The sequence below is a fragment of the Bombus affinis genome, chromosome 6 (genome assembly GCF_024516045.1).
Source record: "Bombus affinis isolate iyBomAffi1 chromosome 6, iyBomAffi1.2, whole genome shotgun sequence".
Lineage (NCBI taxonomy): Eukaryota > Metazoa > Arthropoda > Insecta > Hymenoptera > Apidae > Bombus > Bombus affinis.
In genome coordinates this window covers 17,463,386-17,484,757 of record NC_066349.1, presented here as the reverse complement: position 1 = coordinate 17,484,757, position 21,372 = coordinate 17,463,386, and the positions used below count along the sequence as shown (strand labels likewise).

At 42.0% G+C, this 21,372-nt stretch overlaps 1 protein-coding gene and 1 long non-coding RNA gene across 9 annotated transcripts in view; one reads left to right on the top strand and one right to left on the bottom strand.

The window, feature by feature from the left end:
* LOC126917679 (zwei Ig domain protein zig-8-like) overlaps window positions 1-8,110 on the top strand; it is a 237,722-nt gene extending 229,612 nt beyond the window's left edge. For 6 of the 8 annotated variants that reach the window (XM_050724845.1, XM_050724848.1, XM_050724843.1 and 3 more), the window contains 2 exons: window positions 2,718-2,860; window positions 5,210-8,110. In XM_050724845.1, coding sequence (XP_050580802.1) covers window positions 2,718-2,860; window positions 5,210-5,322 — 256 coding nt within the window. In that variant the 3' untranslated portion in view covers window positions 5,323-8,110. The remainder of the gene's footprint in view (window positions 1-2,717; window positions 2,861-5,209) is intronic. The other 2 variants (XR_007711025.1, XM_050724847.1) reach the window with 2 other exon arrangements.
* Window positions 1-17,250, bottom strand: part of LOC126917687 (uncharacterized) — a 33,868-nt gene extending 16,618 nt beyond the window's left edge. The window contains exon 1 of the long non-coding RNA XR_007711029.1: window positions 16,901-17,250. This is a non-coding gene — a long non-coding RNA (uncharacterized LOC126917687). The remainder of the gene's footprint in view (window positions 1-16,900) is intronic.
* Window positions 17,251-21,372: the final 4,122 nt, after the last annotated feature.

Below are 21,372 nucleotides of genomic sequence, written 5' to 3'. Positions count from 1 at the left end.
CCGTGATACGTTAATTCCATTACTTGGACGACGAGTACGTGTTCCGTTTCTCAACCGACGCGACAACGCAATTTCGTAAGAAAGCTTGAACGGTGAACAGCGGCGAGTAAGAAAAGGTTGGATGAAAAGGAAGAGAAATGGAAAAAAGTATCCCAACTGCCGGTTTATTAACGTGAAACTGAAAGAAGCCAAGTGAAACGGTTGAAACCTCGATGGTTGGTTGCTTCGCGCTACGGATCGACGAGCAATCGTGCTCGAACGAGGAGATAACGAACGGACAAATTGCGCTCGCCAAGTTTTTCAATTAAAGGCGACCCCCTGCTCCGTATTTCGCGGAGAATAGAACGAGACAAAGGCTACGGTATTTATCGTTTGATTTAAACGAAGCGTCGAATAAAGAGTATATATTATTTGTTAAAAATCTCGTTTGATTTAAAAAGGTAGGTGCATCGCGAGACGCCTACTGGTCTCGTACGAACGACGATTATTGAAAGTCAGATTGTCGGAGAAACGACGAATAATCGCTTGGAATTTCGTATTCGTATAAATGCAAAATTTAAAGCGTCCTGCGGAATTGCGTAAAAGTTACATTACAAGATAATAAATAAACAAGCGTATATCGATCCTCGTTACATAACGAGCGACGCCTGAGCGACAAAATTTGCTAACGAATCGAATAGGTAACTGTGAGAGTCTACTCTCGACTTTTCGTAGATATAGATCTCGTAGATAACTATGGTTTTGCACGTAATTCGAAATTACGCCGCATTCGTACGCTACTCTGCTGAAAACCTTACTGCGATAAAATACCATAAGGATTCGATTTCTAAGTAACATGGTGTTTTATAATACGTTGATATATTTTCTAATGCGATATTTCGAGAATTCGAGTCTTTTACGATAGATCGGTTCGTGAAATCGATTTCTACGTACCTTTGCGGTCTTTTAAAGGTTCGATTTTTGCATAACGTAGTGCTTTAGAATCTCGCCTGCTACGTGATACGCTACATGAAAAACACGGTTTCTACATAACAATGTACGTACTTTGAGACCTCGATTTCTATAGAATAGAGTACCTTGAGAATTCAATTTATACATAGCCCGATATTTCTAGACCTCGATGATGTCTGTATTGCACAATGTGAACATACTTTGAAAGCTCGATATCTACACGGTTCGTCATTTTGACATCAAGTTTTGATAAAACACGGAAAAATGTATCTCTCGTGCCTACGAGATTGCTAGACTTGAAAGAAATTGAAAGTTTTATTAGCATCTTCGCTGAGAGATTGACAAGGGGCATGAAAAAAACGATGGTAATGAAAAGAAATCGAACGACGATTCGATGCACGCTCGAGTCCTTCTACTTCCCAAAGAATATCAAATCTTTTATGACGCACATACTATAACCTACCTATAATCAAATATTTCATTGCCGAATCTTAAGATTCATCATTTTCATGTACAATCGCTGTGCTTTATCGTAAAATGGTTCGATGAAAATTCGATAAAAGCTCGTTTCTACGTACATTTCTAAGACGAACCGAACGAGCCAAGTTGCGTGTACCTTTGTCCAATCACGATCAATAAGATGCAATGTAAGATGTATAAGTAAGATGAAAGAGAACAACTACTTTACGCGTTCTCTTTCGTAAGCATGTACATAATCTCGAAACGATCAACGCTAGCGATTTATTAAGTTACAGCGCCTTATCATCGCTAAGAGTTGTTTCGCAACGTAGATGTGTTCGTGTCCGCAAGGAAATAACATCGTTTCTTGCCAGATAGATCAAGCGGACCAAACAGATCCTATTACGGAATAATATCGCTCGCGTACGTTCTACTTGCTTTGACAAATTGTTCGAATAAGGTGGCGCATTTTTCCCTTTGCATTTTGTTCGTTAATAAGGTAGCCAACGAATATAAAGACAGCGACGAAATTATTTTTTTAGATAAATAATAAAAATTATAAAGTTAATAAAGTTACTCGATAAATTATCTGCTATGTAAATCAATTTCGCGTTAGCATTCATCGAAGAATTAAAACATTTCTCCCCTGACAATCTCTCTTTCCAATTTACAACGATGCAGAAAAAATTGACTCCATTATAGCTACTCTATATTACACGATGTTCAAAATTCCATATGCTAATGCTTTCCAAATAGAAGCTGATTGCATTTATACTTTCCCAATGCATATCAATATGGAATTTTAATTCGATTCGAGTTTAAATACATCGCGTGCGATATTACCAAGAATCGTAATAATTTCGTAATCGATTTCACGCGTCACTCGTCTAGATCACATTGTATAGATACGCATACACGGTGTATCACATTTTAACCATACGAATAGTCGAAAAGAAAATACCTCTTTTCACCTCGAGGCAAATTTTTAGCCACTGCGATACTAAAATACTTTTCATAGGTTTTTCTTTGAAAAAAGAACGACCAAGGGCAAAGACCAAGGGAGAAATAAAGGGAACGCGAGATTTGTTTTATTACGAGTATCGTTCGAACGAAAGCCTAGCTTTATAAAAACGCGTGATAAAAAAAAAAGGCAAGAAAGATGATAAAGGGTAGAATAAAAGTCTGCAGAGCGATCTCTCAAAAATTGGACTGGCCATTTTTCGCATACGCTTCCGGCCGCTGATAAAACGCCCGTCGGAAGTTCCGTTAAAAATTGAAATTTCAACACCGCTGTACGTATGTTCCAGCGTGAAAACGGACCTAATGGAAGAGGGGGCCAATTCGACACTCAGCATAGCGAGGGTGGGACCAGCTGACAGCGGAAACTACACGTGCCATCTCACCACCATGCCCGATCAACCTGCCACTGTTCACGTGCACGTGCTCAACGGTGAGCATAAACGTTTTTCTACCGTCTTAGAGCCAGCGCTTGAAAATTTTCCAACGTGTCGCAATCAAGTTGGTTCCAACACGATTCGAGCATTTCTGTTCCTAACTCGATACGTAATTTAAGAACTCTTGTACATTCCTATACGCGTTATAGTAAAAGGAATTACGTGTATTTGAAATAATACAAGCGTGCTATTCACTCTTGTCCATGTTACGGTTGCTTTGTTTCGAAAGTCGTTCTCGCAACTAACGCGTCATAAGCATCGAGCGATTTTCTACGAACTTTTACATCATGCCAAAGAATAGAAAATGTTTGCTCCAACTATATCGTTATCCTCTTTTAAATGCACCGCGCGTCGAACAGATTCGAATTACGCTATTCTGCCTAAGTGTTTCAATGAAGTTCACGGTATCGCAATAGTTGGGTTAAGAATTTCATTTACCTGAAATCACGTATTCCGTCGATCATCTGCAGTCGTAAAAAAATTCGACGTAATGCGCATGTAAATTACAGCCGATGCAGTATTCATCAACCGCGGCCAATCCGATCCGCAGAAAAGAATTTGAATACTCTCGTTCGCTAATGTATCGTGTTGTTTATCGATGCAGTGGTTTCCACGTTTGATGTGCGTATTTCATGAATTTTTACAATTTATTTTTTATTTTTATGTATTTTGCTAATCGTTTCGAATTAATAGGAGAAACACAGCGCCAGAAATTCTTAAAAAAAGAGGGAATATTTACGTTCTTTTTTATATTCATGAATATTCTAACGATTATTTTTAATTAAAAAAAAAAAATCAACAAGTCTACGTAAAGTTTTCTGAAAATATTTTTTAGGAATTAGGTAATTGCATTCGATGAAGATGTAGCGTAAATTTATAAAAAGTTAACTGCGTGGTGATTTATATTCGATGAACCTCGTCGAAAGTTTTCGACATAATGCCGAAGGATCACGAAAACTTGCGCTACGATCTTTATGAGGCTGTCAAAATGAAAGTCACGTGGCCGACGTTAAATATTCTGTGATATTTATGCATATTACGCTTAATTACAGGTGTGCGTGACGAAAGAAGCGAACAGAATATCAGGGAACGTAACTTTCACGATGCCGCGCCGCCGTTAAATTGCAACGAACTCGCGCGCGACGCACAAAAATCCCGATAAGATATGTACGACTTATCACCGCCAATAAACTCTCGCTACTTAAATATAAGCCTCTTACATCTAATATTCAGCCTCTGCGCTAAATAAGACGATCGAAACACAGAAAGTAAGATGCGTTTCTTATTGAAAAATTTTGAGGATTTTCGCAACTTTAAGCAAAAAAAAAAAAAAGGAAAATAGAGAACGGTATTTTTAACGCGCGAGTAAAACGCGAGCGAGAAAGTAATAAAAAATGTGAAAAGCATAAAAACAAAAAATATATAAATCGAGATAGTAAACGAACGTTCGATTTACGCTGTGGAATTTGGCTTTAGATCGCAATTGATTCGCTGGAACGGTGTTTTTTGGAAAAAATTCTTCAACATCGAAGAGCCTTTGATATTTGTATTCCCTTTTGTCCTTTCTGGTGGTGCTTTATTCTCTTTCCTGTTTACCGTCGATTGAAATTCAAAAAGAGAGAACGTAACGACGAATCAGCGTTGCATAACAGAGGCCCGTGTTAATTGGTTTTTAGCTCTGTCGTTTAGCCCATTTCGTAGCTATCGCTTTTTACAAAAGAGCCGGTTATATCGAGATTTACGATAGCGGATTCCATCAAAACCTGCCTAATTCACGGTTATGTCGAGCGGAAAAACGAACACGCGTCACCCGTTCGGTCGTTCCTTATGCCGGTTATGCTAAATGCAAAGCGTGCTTTTACCAGGTAAAAAGTTTACTCGTAGCTCGTAGCCTTTCAAAGTTAGAAAACTTACATCGTGAGGCAACAGTGATGCTCGCAATGCCCGCAGGATGCGTCGACAACAACGATATCTATCCTCGTTGCTTTTCGTGCAAAACGTGCTCTATCTTTCATTTGGAAATTGTTTGGGAACTAAATTTCGCTACTTTCTTCGTGACATCTTTGCTTCGTTCGATGTAAAATATGTCGGCTAGAGACAAGAGTTCGTAACGTTTTGCAATAACGGGATGCCACGTACATCGTCAAGTAAATTTACGTAGAAATATATAAAGGTTGTTTTTGAATTTTTTGAAGGACATTGGCAACTTTTGTTCCAATCCGATATCGTCTTGCTTATTCTTAACATTTTCGTGCGGTCGTGCCAACATGTACGATCGTTATCAATTTCTTAAGCCAATATAGTCGAAAGCTAACAGTGTTTGAGTGTACGTAACGATGTTTCAGGAGAAAGCTTAGCCGAACTGCATCACGGATCCGCAAAAAGCGTGGGCGGTAGCGGGTCGTTGCTACTGCTTCTGTTCGTTCTCCTGGGCCGGATACAACAGGTGTTCAGATGAAGGATCGACGACGCTTCGTCGCCGTATCGACACGGCGCTGCACAAATAACAATATGGACTTTTATATTATCGCTGAAGAATGGAGCTAGCCGTGTGGATGCGTAAACGACGAACGAAGGAAAAAAGAGCGACGAAAGAAATGGATGAAACGAGAAGAGGTGACGTTGGCTGGCGAAAGTAAAACGTGGATCGAAACGTTACGAGAATAGACGAGAGAATAGGCTACTACGAGAAAGGGAAAGGTTGGCAGCGTCGATCCGCCGCCATTGTCTTTCCGCGTCGCTACACGCCAGTTTCCGGTTCGCTGTTTGTCCTCCATGGCCGACTCGATCTCGTAAAGCGCCCGACTCTCGCGTCTTTGTCCTTCCGGTTACCGGAACTCTCGGATCGTAGTCGAAAGAATTAGGCAACCCGCCGAGCTTCGGAGGAAGGAATTTGTCGATAGCGCTGGTTGCTAGATCGATCGGATCGTATCGAAAGTGAGAGAGAAAACGGGGTTAGAGATTCGATTTGGAAATTCAATTTGGAAATTCGATCGGCTGACTCGTAGTCTTCCTGTTTTCGCGCGTCAGCTACGTCATGTGCCTTTATATTCAGTTTCGAGAACGAAGTCGAGTGCGAAGAGTTTGGCCGCAGAGTTGCGTCATACGTAAACGAAGATGGAACAAGGTGAGAACGACACGTGCATATCTTTTACGTTCTACGTTAACTCGTGTAATTGCACGTTTTCGTTTATTTTAGCGATCGTGTACGATAGATCTTTGTATCGTGGAATACATAATCAAAATATAATAAAAATAGTACATAGGGGTTTAATACGTATAAAAATGTTGACATATCTCGTTATTCGGCACTCGAATAGACTGAACTACTAAACTAATCGAAACGGATGTAGATCAGTAATAAACTTAAAACGTTCACTGTCTACGATTCCAGAGAAAAATGTCCTCGCTTTCGCGTTACATCTCTATTACCTTAAATTCCTTAGCACGGATGGTGAACGCGTTAAGTTTCCATTCATCGGATCGATCATCTCATACTCACAACCATACTTTTTCGTTTATTTCCTAGAGAAATGTCTCTTATTTTTCCACTTTATATAGGACCGCCTTTATCATCGAGCCAATGCGAAAAATACCAAAAGATTTCCAAAGGATCGTCGATAGCGATCCAAAGATATCTCGGCAACCAGAATCTACCGATAGCGAAAGAAGCATCTTTGATCTCCGGCGCGGCAAAAGAGAGCTGCCGACAGGAGGTTGTTCCTTCCTCCCTACGAATTGTCTCGGAAAAATCCGTACGAAACCGTGCCGCCTGACTGCGGCCAACTGCGTCGATTCGAAAATCAGCGCAGGTTCGATCAAGTTTGCGTAAACGTGCGCACTTATACGTGGGCACTTATCGGCACGATGACGAAACGCTCGGAAGCCGCCTCGCGCCGTTGCGTTCCTTTATCGCGTTCCAACGTTTCCGAGATCCGTGTTCGGAAGCTGGTCTTTGAACGATACTTCCGAATCTGTGTGGACGTACGTTCGTCGGAAAATGGCGCGACGATGTGACGATGATCGAGCGTCTCGCGTATATTCGTATCGGCGATCGAACGAACGCGCGTTAACAAGTTTAAGCGACGATCGTTCGTTCGATCGTAATTACGCTTTTCCTTCTTTACCGAGTTCGAGTTGAATTCGGAAATCGATCGCGAATGAAGATAAGAAGTACGATGTATCTAATAACAAAAGCTATTCGATGACTGTAACAGTGAGTTTCCTTATTTATGCATTTTGTTCGAGTAATCATGCGTCGACGAAAGAAAAAGTCGACTGTGTGTACCAAGTACGGACCGCTCGAGCGAGGCTCGAATTATCAGTATTATCTAGTTTTCTAAAGAGCCAGGCGGAAGCATCGCGTGAAAGAAAGCGGAAGCGATCGCGAAGCGCGCGATAATGTTGCGTTTGCGCGTAAATTACTCGCACTTGATTCGATCGTCGACGAGATAATCGAAGAAAGCGATAAAGCGCCGCATACGTATATCCTCTCCACTCGAACGAATACAGTGTACTTAATTCGTAACATCGACTACGCGCGTCACGAACATTCGTATTTACATCGTTCTTAGTTAACGAGAGTGTTATGCATCAACGTGTACGTCTCGTTGTCTTCTATATCGACTGGTTATAAAATTACGCGGAAGCACGAACAAGTGGACGAGTCGTAAAACTACAAATACCAAGTACAAACGAAAATGCTTAAGAGATTAAATTATTTCGTCGGCATCGTTATTTCTCTAAGTAAAAGCACACATTTTTCAAATTTACCGATTTTCGTATCAAAGTATCGTGGTAATATCGTTCTGTCGTTCGTGAAAATAAATTCGAATATTTAACGCGATGTCGTTGATTAAAAATATGAAATATCCTTTGATCGTAAACTAGCGAAAATTCGTGTTACGGATCAAGGATTAAACCACTCGTAAAGCGTTTTCGAGCGGCTCAATGGGCACAATGGGATGCGAGAAAAGCGATTAACTGCCAACCTGATCCTAAGCTCATCAATTAGCGATACGAAGCGAAGTTTTAAAGCGGCGGCAGCTACGCGTTTTAGCGAAAGTCATTCTTTTTCCGTTGATCCGTTGATCTGTCGCTCGACGGATGAGGCTCTCGAACGGCGCTCACGAGCAATTGAACTTGTGTATCGGGACAGATCGCAAGGTAATACTCGAACTTGACATAAAATCCAAAGTTTTCTTCGACGGCGAAATTATGAAATACACGATATGCGTTTTACAAGACTTTGTTCCTTTCCTTTCTACCATTTGCTCCCGCCAATCTTTAAGAGGAATCTTTCTCGTTCAAACATCGACGATTTCATCGACGAATAACATTTTCTGCCATTTTCTCCTGCCTAGGTTGATTTCAGTGCCATTAACCCGTACGTACAAGATGATACTAAAGGTAAGCGATATCGAATCGATTGAGTGAAAATAAGCCGAAAAAATTCGACGAAAACACGAAGCAACTATCGTCCTCGAATCGGATGAAAAACATTTCTCACTGCCATTTCGTTTGCGTGATTCTCGGAACCACAGTCCGTAGGAACCGCTCCGGTAAGCGGTAGAAATACACGGTCCTAAAATTGCTGCAAAGACGAAATTACCCCTTTCCCATAGGAAACGTCCACTTTTGTTGTCTGGACAAACTGGCTCGCACGACGAACTGGTTCCAGCGCCAGATCCAGGTAACTGGAGATTGAAGTTTCAAAAGGACAGCAGCCCCGCGCAAACTACCTACGCGCGGCACTCCACTCGCCTGCTATACGTATATCGGTCCGTGACTCTGCAACGGGTGAATGCAGTGGGTCGACAGATTGGACGTTCCATCGATCCTAGTTGATTCGACAGCAACTCTATTTATCCGTCACTGGCCGAGAAATGCTTTCAAGCTGCATTCCTCCCTGACGATCCGCCTTCTCCTTTTTTCGTCGATACCTGCGAGCGCTATGTGGCGAGATAATTAACGTCGCGAAACAGCTGACGCGAGCAAATTGCTACTTTTGTCTTAACCGAGACAACTAAAATTCCGAGGCGAAAAATTTTGCGAATTTGAACGCTTTTACGGCGGACCTTGTTGGACTATACAATTGCGTACGGAGGAAATTCGAAAACGTAAAAAGAGAAAATACTATAATTTTGCAAAATCCAACTATAATTGGCAAAAGTAATAAATAAATTTACGTGCAAACTGCCGTTTTCCTTCGTTTTTGTCCATTTTTGTCCGATTTTGGGGAGCGAGGTAAATAAGAGGCTGGCGCGTACATACGCGTGTATACTCTAGAATAGATAACGCGATAAAATGTCCAACGCGAAGATTCGCATCGCTCGTATACGCAAATACCAATTTTAAATTTTAGCGGACACGCGACTTTTTGCATAAAAGTTTCTCGTATTTTCGAAACGTTTCGGCGCGTCTATATGTGAGCGTAATAGATGGCACAGCCACGGTCGCGCATACGCGACACCCGCTTTGAAAACGTTGAGACGAAGAATATCTTTGATTTGATCGAACGTTTGGAATTCAGAAGATCTCGCAGTATTCTGTAGCGTTGTATGTTTAACATAAACGAACAAGTTTTCTCCTCCGAGTGTTACCATTGGCACATCGATGTGTCGTTGTTCGAAATAGAGCGAGTTTAGCCAATCGACGTTTAAACGATTTCAGTTGGCGAACAAGTACGGGCGAACTAAGATCAAACTGCGAGTAGTTTTCGAGCGATCGCGTGCCTGTCGATCAGCTCTGCCGTTCGTCGAGTTTTGTGCACCGTAAAATCGATTGTGAGCCACTGCATGAACAGACAGGAAGCCTGATTAGACAGCCTCTTAAAGCAATTCCACGTAGAAGCTCGCTCGATGTAGGTCAGCTTCTTAAATCCTTTATCCGAGGTAAGTTCGATGAAATACATTCGTAATTAATAACGTCAGTCGATTCAATTTGTTCTCGGGTTAGAACGTAAGAAAAAAATGCCACATGGTAGAATTCTCAGCTTTTAACTTTCGACCACGTTTCTTGAAATTAAATAAAATATATCGATCTGTTTGACATAACGATCTTTGCGAGGAAAATATCAGGTTATCAGAAAAGTTTCTTTCGCTTCGTGTATAATTCGATAAACTGATATAAAACAAAAAACATTGCGCGTCTATTATTTTCTTATAAAACGAAAGAAACATTTCGGACAACTTGATACTTTCCTGTGTCAATATCGATATGATACCGCTGTAATACCTACGTGTACAAATGTGTATATACATATATATATACACATATACATACATACATATATGTATACCGCTAAAGTTGCAAAGAATCATCGAAAATCGCAAAAAAGCACCGTCGTAAATCTACAGGATTATTATGAAAAATCACTCTGATACTTTTAACGTTAATAAATCCGTGGTAAGAAACGCAAGTTGTAACAACGATATGATCGATTTTATCCAGGGTCGAATGTAGAAAGCTGCGGTACGTTCGTTCCAATTTTCCTCCAACGTTTGAACGACGTTTGGAAGATTTCATCGTAGAACCGCATCCCGATCGCAGAGTACGTTCTAGAGTACATAAAACGACGGCAAGAAGGAGGAAAGTTGTCTGAGAAAGTATCTCATTGGTTAGGCAACGAACGAAAGGAGAATCGCGGGGTTACGTTACTGGCTGTATCGCGTTGCACTTTCAACAGATACGTTTCTTATCTTTATCCGGGCTTTATCTTCACGAGCGATATAACTGGATCGGATCGGCATTCCCTCGTGGATGAAATTTTAAACAGGTCAGGACTGGTAAAATTGAAAAGGCAGTCGAACGAGACACAATTTATAGAAGCTAGCAATTGCCGAGGAACCGATAAAGGTTCCGACTACGATTTACCTAGGGAGTTGTAACTTGCTTCTTTCGTTATTATGTTCTCTTTCCTTTTGATGGATGCGCGTGTTTTCTCTAAAGCTAAAGATCCTTTCCTAAAGGACGGACAACGTATCTTAAGAGACAACGTTCGTGGCGTTGCTTCGGTTGAATCTGATCTATCCTTCTGTACGAAATTCTGTATCGTATTACGTTTGTAAATAAAATTTGCGATAAAAGACGCAATTCGATACTACTCTCGATATTTTTGAAAAAGATACTCACGCGTATGAAATCGAGATACTAATATTCTCCGAGCCATCTGTAGGATATCGCGTCGCAGCGGTTCTCGCAAGTGCCCTGTAGCGATCTCTTTGGAATTTTCTGTAAGCCTCTGTTCGAGGCATTCTGCATCCGTGAAGGATGCAAGATAACCTGTATCGTTAGAAAACGCGGCGTTTCGTTCGCGACGCCAAGCTTCAACGAGGAATTATCGAAACATTTTTTACAGGCATTTACAAAGCACGCGAATAAATCGTAGGGTACAAAAAAAGATAGCTATCCTTTTAAGCAAACTATTAGAGGTAGTAATAAACATTCCAATTTTTCGTATCACGGTTCCAACGGGAAAGGGAAGGCGGCGAATCGCGACGGAAACGCGTTGCCGGATGAAATTCTCGTTTGTTCACATTTAAAAATGTCGGAGGAGGATACGCGTTTCAAGATGCGAGACAGAATATTTTTCTTCGTACGCCGCCGCTTCCGGCAAGCACACACCTTGTCCCTTATCTCTATCCTCCTTTTTACCTTCATGAATCACGTTCCTCGATCCTTACCCTTTTCTTTGTCTCTCTTTCCCTCTCTCTCTGTCTCCCTCTCTCCGTTTCCATCATCCGACTCTGCTTTCCATCTTCCTCCACCAGCCTCGATCTCCACGGGGCGGAATAAAAATTAAAGGCGAGTAAAAGGGAAATTGGCGAACCGAACGACAGCTTACGAAGCGCGAGAAGCTGTTTGAATGTTTCAAGAGGAAAGTTTCGAACGGATCGTGCGAAGATAACTCGACCGAATTCGCGGTTTTATCGCGAGAATGACGGCGGAACCGGTTTCCCGTGTAATCTAATAAGCCAAGTTCGTTGTCGGCAATAAAAATACATCGTCGAGCGAGCAGAAAGAACGGCAAGAAGATGTAGCGTCGCTTGGTCTGCGACGCACGTCCTTATTGCGCGCGGTCTACCTAGATTTAACGCGATGAAATTGTTATCGAAAATTTCCTCTCCGAACGTGACGATGTCATCGAATGGCGAAACTGGAGCATAACATCGGCTATAAACCAAGTGTTTTTATTACGCGATTTTTATTTTTCCCGGATGAAACGATCGAAACCTCGTTCCGAGAGATTTTACGTCTAACGATTAGGCTCCTCGAGAGATCAACTTTTCCGTGTCTTTCGACGATAAGACGGAGAACGTTTTTGAATCGTAACGTAGCTGCTAGAAAATATCGCGATGTTTGTATTTCGTTCGAGACGAACGTCGTAAAGAGTATACAGTGTGTGTTTTGCCAAGGGTGTCGGGAAATTTAAGAGACGAGTATTAAAGCCGAAATGAGATCGGTCGGAGAGGATCCGTGCTTCGGCCTGCTCGGTCCTCGGATTTAAATCCCCTCGACTTTTACTTCTGGGAACATCCGAAGACCGCCTGCTTCCTTTCGTTCGCGTGCAGCGATATTTTGGTCGATTTTTTTATTATTCCCGATTTTCGTCTCATTTCGGCTAGAAGAGTCACCCTGAATACCTACGTACGTGTTGTTTCTTCAAAAATTGAACATCGATCGTGCAGCAATTACGCGGGATAATGAAAATGAGAAATTTACGAAAAATGGAGTTGACCTATTTTAGCTGCTAAAAAAACTCGTATAGAAACAGATTTTTGCGAAGCTTTACCCTTAAACGCGAACCATACAAAACCGACGCAACGTTTATTACGAAATCTAACAGATATTTGAATCGACGTTCGTCGAAATATCGAGATGAACGTCCAAAATCTGCGTTTAAAATATTTGAAAAATGTTTGAAATATTTCTGTCGGGATCGGACCACGACTCGATTGAAAACCATATGGGACGAAAGATATAGAAAGACACGGCCATTCGTCGTGGACAAACTCCATCTAGAAGTCGGCGGAAAAAGACCACGGATTAGCTTTTCAACCGTGACCGGGAATGCATCTAAAAAAGCCAACCCCCGTCTTTATCATCGCGTCACAGGCGACCCGTAACCCGATCGTTTCTCTATTGTAAAGGACGGTGCAAGAAAACCCGGGAAACGGAGAACTGGAACAATTTGTCCCCGTTTCCGGCGAAAGAGGATCGTTTCCAGCGTCTGTTAGAAAGCTGTCCGGGTGCATGCGAGGCAAATACGCGAAAAGTTCACGTGAATGTAGTCCGCGCGTAAAACGGCCAACGTTATATCGTCGCTGGACCACCCTCGTACGAGCTGCGCTGGGCAAGATAGCGAGGTTGGCGTTTAAAAATGCCGCAATTTCATTCGACTCGTGACTTTTCATCCTTGAGATCCGCTAAACTGGACAAAAGTCGCTAATCGAGGACACGACTAAACGTACTGGTAATGGAAGTGGCTACCGATGACATTTTCGTTAAATACCGCTTGTTACGATATAACCGGATCGTCGATGAAATCGCGAAGAAAAGAAGATAAGAGTCGACCGTATCGAACGAGAAACTGTTTGTATTTTCGACAAAGACCGATTAATTACCGATCAGCGGTATCTATGTAGAGATACATTCGGCTTTTTTCGATTTTCAGATTTGCAACATTAACTGTTTTCAAAATTCAGAATTGCGATTATTACTTTTATTTCGTGGTTTTAAGCTTTGCGTGATCGAGCCATAAAAGCTAAACTCGTCGTAGAAAACTGTGTGTTTCGAAACTATCGTGAGAAACCGCCGAATTTCCATGACATTCGCGTTCGTCGTCTTGCCATCAATTTCGGAATTGTATCGATCGCCTGTATCGACAGGTTTTTCACCCTCGCCCTGAAAAGACCGAAAAGATCGTGGCTCTTCTCCTCGATTTCCGTACTACTCCCCGGACACGCTTTAACGAAGAAGGAGGCAAGATGTTTGCATCTCGCGTTCTATTCTACGAGAATAATCGCAACGATAAAAGTCTCTGATGCAAATTTATCCCATTAGTAACCACGATACGATCTTAATCGTGTAGCCGCGCGAGTATCGATGAAGCGCTCGTGGCCGAATTTTCATCGTTTTCGCATTATCTCGGGCTCGATTGACGTGTGTGCGCGATACGTGGAAACGTAGCGAGAGAACGCAGACCGGTTGCGTCGTACGTGCGACGCGTATGAAATATCGCGTTATTTCTAAGTTTGCTTAACTCGCGTTTCGCGAACGCGTCGCCGTAATAACGGACGCGTATCACGTACCGCGCAATAAGAAGAAACGGAGATCACATTCGGCCAAGCGACTCGACGTCGACGACGACGCGACACGCTGCGTTGCTTCTCGAATAAAGTTATCCGCCATTCGGTAAAGAACAAAAGGAACCGTGTACGCGTGGACATCGCGTATCGATTCGAACAGAGAGGCTCGTTAATTAATCGAGGCGATGCGACGCGGCGATCGATTGCGCGCAAATACGCATGGACGACCGATCGATTCGCGTCAATGTACGCTAAAAAAAAGGATTTACAAGGTTCGAATCGGAACGGTAAGTGATAAACGGCGACCCGATATTCGACGCAATATTTCCAGCCTGTCCTAGTCGGTGTGCCCGGCCCAGATAAACGGCCCGACGATCGCACCATGCGTGATATAACGTCGCGCGGGCAACTGTCGATGCGATAGGCACAGTCGCCAAGTACATATTATACGTGCATATGTGGCGAAAGGGTGAAAAGCAAGCGAATAGAAAGAGGGATAAGAAGATCTTGTCTTGCGACTTATTGCATTCTTATTGCTACTTTCCGCAAATATCGACGACGCTTTTACATAAGAACACGAACAAATCAACAACGTTTATCCGCGAATACATTCGAATTTATTATGTTAGTTTTCAATCGGTATCGTCTAATCGTCCATGACCGATAACGATAGTTTCGTTTTAATTTATAACGGTTACGCTCTGCGTTTCCCCCATTACCTCTGTTACGATGTTGTTGATAAAAATTGACGATGGTCAAGAGTAATAAACAAAATTTTCTTCGTTTCGGTGACTTTTCTCATAAATATCGTAGAAATAACAGTTATTTTTGCTTTCTGATGAAAAACGGTAACGAGACGGTCAATTACCGTCAAAAGGTCGAAGAGAAAAGAATAAAATAAACTAACGGTAAACGAATAATCAAAGGTAGGCGGCGATAAATTGTTCTCGCAGAAGCCAAGAGAAAATAGGAAATAATTAAGGAAAAAAGGAAAAAAGGAAGAAATTAAGTAACAGAAAAAAATAGAATTATTGAAAAGCTGATATAGAGGAGGCTGTTGCTTTTCTGGCTGGGGTGGTAACTATTGCGGTTCGTTTATTGTCCGATTATTAATTACCGTGGATATATCGAGAGGCCAGGCGGCCGTAAATAATAACGGGGAAGCCGAGTTGTCGTGTCGCGATCATTATTTACCGCGGCGTGTTACGTTGCACGCCAGATTCCGGAATCGCGACTGTTTCGAGGAGAGGGTGTACGAGGTGTTGAATTACGACGAGCCAACGAGAAAAATTCAAACGAAAATCGGTTGCAGAAAATTTGCGCTCGCCGTCCAATCATTGCCTCGTGATAAATCTAAATTTCGGCAACGTACGAGTTGCTTCTATATTTCCCATTTAAACGATCGAACCGTACGAACGTGGAACAATTTGTCAAATAGGACTCTATATTCTCTGAAGAAATTTTTACGGAGGCGCAACTTCTACGTAATGGATGATTTTACCATTCAGAATGTAAATACGACACTGTTTTCCTCGTTTTTTTCTTTTCTTTCTTTTTTTTTTTTTTCTTTTCTCTCGGATAAAATTCCACCGACGACAAAAATTATTCGACACCAAAAAATTATATCGATCGCATCTATTATCGCGTCTAAGATATTCCAATAGATCATCGAGTTTAAATATATTTGACACGTTCTTACGCGCGGTTTTATACGTACGTTCTATCGATGAAACTGGAAAAATCGGTGATAAAAGTTGCCAGTTATTGGCTCGATGGTGACAGAGCGATCGAACGATTAAAAAATATGTCCGAGTTTCGATAGCGCTTTCGAGGAAATCGTAATCGTGTCGATCGCGAGTAGCTCGTAAACATTGGTGGGAAGAAATAAAGGTCTTCATTGTGGAAACTAGCAGAATCATCGTTTCGCAATTACGACGGTGAAGCGATCGAAGAAACGGAATATTTTAGAGTTTATGTATTATTTAAACGGCTTTTGCAGCTCTCGTTGTTACTCGCTTGACTCTGGTTTGCAAATGATCTCGTTAATATTCCGTAGAATTCAACGTTCTATTAATATAGCCTGGATAATGCTGCTCGAAAAGTAAACATCCGCGTTTTATTTTTCTCCTTTAAATTATAGCTTTATATTCATCGTATTGGTTAGAAAAAGAATTATCGATTTAAAAAGTTGCTGACAAAAGTTAAATTTTATTTCGATTTCGTTGCAAACGAGAAACGTAAGGAGAAACTGCGTAAAGTATACTTTCATAGAAGATCGTTGATCGCGAGCTAAAGGTGAGAAAAGTTGCATCGAGTTGACGCGAATTAGCCAAAATTGCGAAAGTTGGCACGAATTTCAGCGTATCGGCAAAAGTTAACTTTTATTTAACACCTTTCGCTCTCGATTTATCTGGATCGTCTACCTAAGTTACAGAATATTCGCGCATTCGCAAGAGAAAGACGATAAGAAATTACGAAACTACAATTTTATCGACGCGGGATAACGACAAAGATAGAGCAGAAGCGAAAGAAATTAATTGGTGGAAAATCTGAAACAACGAGACGACGAAAGACGGAGCAAATATCGAATATACGTACGTCGATGTTATTCTGGAAGATTTGAATTCGCGGCACGACGACCGGATCACTAAGGAATCAAACGTAATTTATCGAAACGCTATAGTTTCAGCGGTCAACGATAGCGTGGTTCGTCGAAGATTTACATACCGAAACTGGCATCTTGTAACAGCTTCGGCATCGTTTATGGAGGAAACAAGACGTGGAATCGAACGGAAAATCGACTAAAGGAACGGTCTAATTTCCGTGTTGCGACACGACGGTCCGACGTAAGATACTCGACTCGCGACTGGCGACTTGGCGGTCGAACGAAACAAACGGAACATTCAGCCGATACGTTCGAACACGGAGACGAAGTTAAATTGGACCGAGTCCTGTCGAAACGGCGAAACGTTTTCAGGGTATGGCCGATGCTAGCAAATCGCGAAACTTTCTTCGATTCAACGTCGATAGATCTAGTTGTCGATCGTGCGTATAAACAGCAACGTTTCGTGTAAACCCTCGAGATTCCGACAGAATGAGATATTGCGAACGAACGTTGAATCATCCCGATGAAGAACAAGGTATTCGCGAACGCATAACAGAATTTTTGTACAAAACCGTTTGAAATTTCTTTAACGTAACACCGTAACGAGACACGACTGTCGCGAGCATACGTAAGAGTAAAATTTGAAACAAATTTGAAAATCATACCTGGAGACTGGAGGATCGGGAAGGTACCATCGTTAGAATCCCTTTGGGAAAAACATTCTCGTTCGTCGTCGGAGTAAACGCTGAATCGACGCTTTTCATCGTTTAGTTCGATAGGATGGTTGGTTAGGTTGGATGTATTCGGCTTTTGACGAATTACAGAATTTCTGACCCGAATTACCCTCGTCGCACACTCTGATGATCTTCGTCTGTGCATCTCTACGACACCTACGATACGTCGTATAAAAGTTTGTCTCTCGTTCAACCCGCGTGGAAGCTGAAATTTGTGGCGATTTCGAGGTACAGCGACGAGAAAAGAAATTAGAAAGAAAAACGAAACTGTCGCGAAAGTTGTACGTCCGACGAAACTTCCGTTTCCGTGATAGCCGAGCTAGCAGAAAACGGAAATGAACGCGGTCGATCGTTACGCCGTAATTGCGATGAACACTGAATCGCGAAATACGACGCCGTTGGTCGAAAAACTCTGCTAACGGGTAATTATCGATATCGTAATCGCGGCAAATAGGCGTCGATTATGTCGCATAATCGTTACACCATCGGTATGCGAGGTAACGTTAAAATTTTGGTTAAAATTTGTCGAGACCTATGTAGAAAGATACTTTGATAGGTCTATTAATCAACCCATTTAGAGCCTTGACAACGCGAAATTGTGTTTCTACGAAACAGGATTTCAAGGATTCGTTTAATATCATTCGTTAATATCGTATCTTTCCTCGTTACTTTTTCCACTTAAATTTTACGAGTCTACCAAGTTTCAGCAAGTTAATGCACGTATGTACAACGTTGTGTTTCTTTATTAATCCTGATACGATCAGCCGCGTTAAAAAATCTCTCGGTGCAATCTTTTTGCATTCGATTTATGCCAAAAAGTATTCTGAAAAGAAAAGTCTGCCCGACTAGACGAAACTCGAAGCGAATTATATGAAATTTGGAAGATGAACGTTTATCAAATATCGATATCGTAGTGGAATCGCAAAGTGAAGAACAAACGTGACCAACGTTAACAACGGGCGAATAACATTTTACGAGAGATCGAGCGAGTAGAAATATTTTATCGAGGAGGCCGTTATCGACGATGCTAAAGCTGAAGCTTTGCGACACCGGGCACGGTATATTCGAAGATTTAGCCGCGCAAGCCGCTGCGTCAACAAAAGAACACATGGATTTGGATTACATTCCTGTTGGCTGATCCACGCTCCCTCGCGAATCCACTGACATCTTTCGCATGCGAATCAGGAATACGAGAATACGTGACGAGCGATTTTATTAAAGAAACGGAAGATCTTTATGTATCTTTATGTACGCAGCTGCTTGATTCGATTATGCTACCGAATAGGCGTATATACGTGTTGCGTGAGTTATAGAAAACTTTGAAAAATTGCATCAGCGATGGAACGAGACGCGTTGCGATAGCACGTAATGAAATTACACGCTGGTAATCGAACGATCAGTTTGTTCGTTTCTCTCTTCCTTCGTCTCCTGTTTTTGGTCTGCGTTACAAAAGTACGTGCCCTAAATAAAATTTCAGAGATGAAAGCCAAGAGAAGAAACTGTTTTATTTGCTTCCATGTTATTCAGTGGAGATTCTCGACCAAGGAGGAGGCAACCGCGTTTAGTATATTGTGAGATCTCGCGGACGACGCGTCGCGATGAATAATGGAAGAAACAAAGTTAAATGATCCGTTCGGTTCAGTTTCTTATACCGTTTCCACTCGTACCGTAGAAACTTGCTACAAACGTACGTACGAAACACCTTTTGGATTCCGTGATAAAATTCTACTTGTCACGGTTTTACGCGTCATCTATTTTTACCAGTGATAATAATTGGCTATCTAGGAATCGGCGACGTTGAAAAGCCAGCGTTATACGTTTTTATATCGCGAAAGAAAACGAGCTTACAAGAGCTAAAACGTGTATGCGATTAAATTTAGACCCTCGAACTTGCCAACTTTGCTTTTTTTAACTCGTTCGTTTGATCGCGCTATCGCATACGGTACTATGTACGTGTATATAGCAGGTACGGTTCGATTCATAGATTCGTTTATCGGAAGAAGACGATGTAAATAATATCAAATGGTATCGCGTTACTGCTAATTTCGTCGTTTGTCCGGAAAATTTCTCGAAAGATTCGGATAGCGAGAAAAATAAATGGTTCGAAGCATCGATTCGTCGCGAACTGGTGGCCTGCTGTAGAGTCGAAGAATACGACGCGTTTAACGTTTCGGACTTCAAACAGATCGCTCTTCGGCTTTCGTTTTCCGCGTGATTCGACATCGTCCCTTCGACAACCGGACCAATCAAGCGACGAGCTCATCAGCCAACGACGAAACTCGCTTTTCTTCCTCCTCCTTCTTCCTTTTTCTTCTCGACCCTTTCTTTAAAGCAGCTGTTTCCTTCGCCTCTCCGATTCTTCGTCGGCCAAAAGTTCCTCCGTTAGATCTCGTTTCCCCGGCAACAGTCTTTTATGCTTTCGTTCGTATTAAGCCCGGACCGATGTTTAAACCATGAGTTGGTCCGCCGTCCGCCGTCCGTCGCGTCATTCCATCGGCAACGCCAGCCAAATAGCATCGTCGGTGATTTTGTCTTCGGGCTGACCACGTTTCTCATTTCTCAACGTCCCGAAGCATTCCTTCACACGCCATGGAACACCACCCATAGCGTGCGCGTGCGTTCCGTTCCTCGCCTTATCGTTTTTTACAATTTACACCACTGTGTCTCTCAGTCTCGCTATCTAAGTCTGCCTTCTTCCATTTTCGTTTCTTTTCTTTCGTTTCGTCGGTCGTACGGAGGGACGAAAAGTTGCGTAGAACATCGACTGTCACAGCGAGATGGACAAAGGGCGTGGAAAGGGCAGAGTTCCGGAACCAAGAATTCGATCGATCGAGTCTGTTCGTGCAAATTGATAAAGACATTGATAAGACACTTTTAAATCACGACAGGGGTCTCGCTGGTAAGCGATCAGCTAATCCGGCCAACTTTTCACATGTACTTTATTCGTGATAAGCATCTGTGTCGAAGTACCGCAGCGGAATTATTTAGATTTAGAGTACCAGATGCTGTACCGTGTTTCTCGAAACACAAATGTTCTTCCGATTACGTTGCTTCGACGTAGACGCACCGTTTCTACGAGATGACGTTCGTTGCGTACTCTTTGGAACATGCAACAACAAGACAGGACAACGAGTTTCTCGTTGTTGGCTCGGTGAAAACGCGGCCTTAAGCGAAAAGTAGAGGGATTACGATTATAAATCCGTATCGTAAATCCGTATAAACGCATCGTTGTTGTCGATTCCTCTGATCTTTGTTCTATTTACTTTGTTTGTGCATGCTCCGATCGTCTCCTACGGTCGCGTCTCGTCTCGTTACGCTGCAAAAATGTAAACATACACTCGTACACAGGTACGTAACTTTTTTACCGTGTTGTGTAACGCGAATCGCCTTAAACGAATCGGTACGATCCGTACGACGGATTCACCGTAAAAAATATAAGCCGATGGAAGTTTATAACAGAATAATGAATTCCTTGGAAAAAATAAAACTGAATAATGCATTTACTTACGTATTCGTATTTAAATCGTTTACATGGTTGTAGAACGCAAAATGAACAGAGTACAAAACAGGCAGACTCGAAAGAACGAAGAAAGAGACGAAAGAACCGGCGGACACTGGCGAAACGGCATTGTCTTCCAACCGCTAGTCGATTTCCACGTAGCGAACTGGTGGCCGCTTGGAACCAGAAGATCGCGCGTTTTCCAACAAAGAATTCCCAAATTTCCAATTACTCGTTCCAGTTTCATAATAATAATAATAATAATAATAATAATGATGATGATGATACTAACATTACGATAATGAGATTAAGATTTAACGTGTGGTTGAATTTCAAAGTTACATCGTTTACCAGCGTTTGA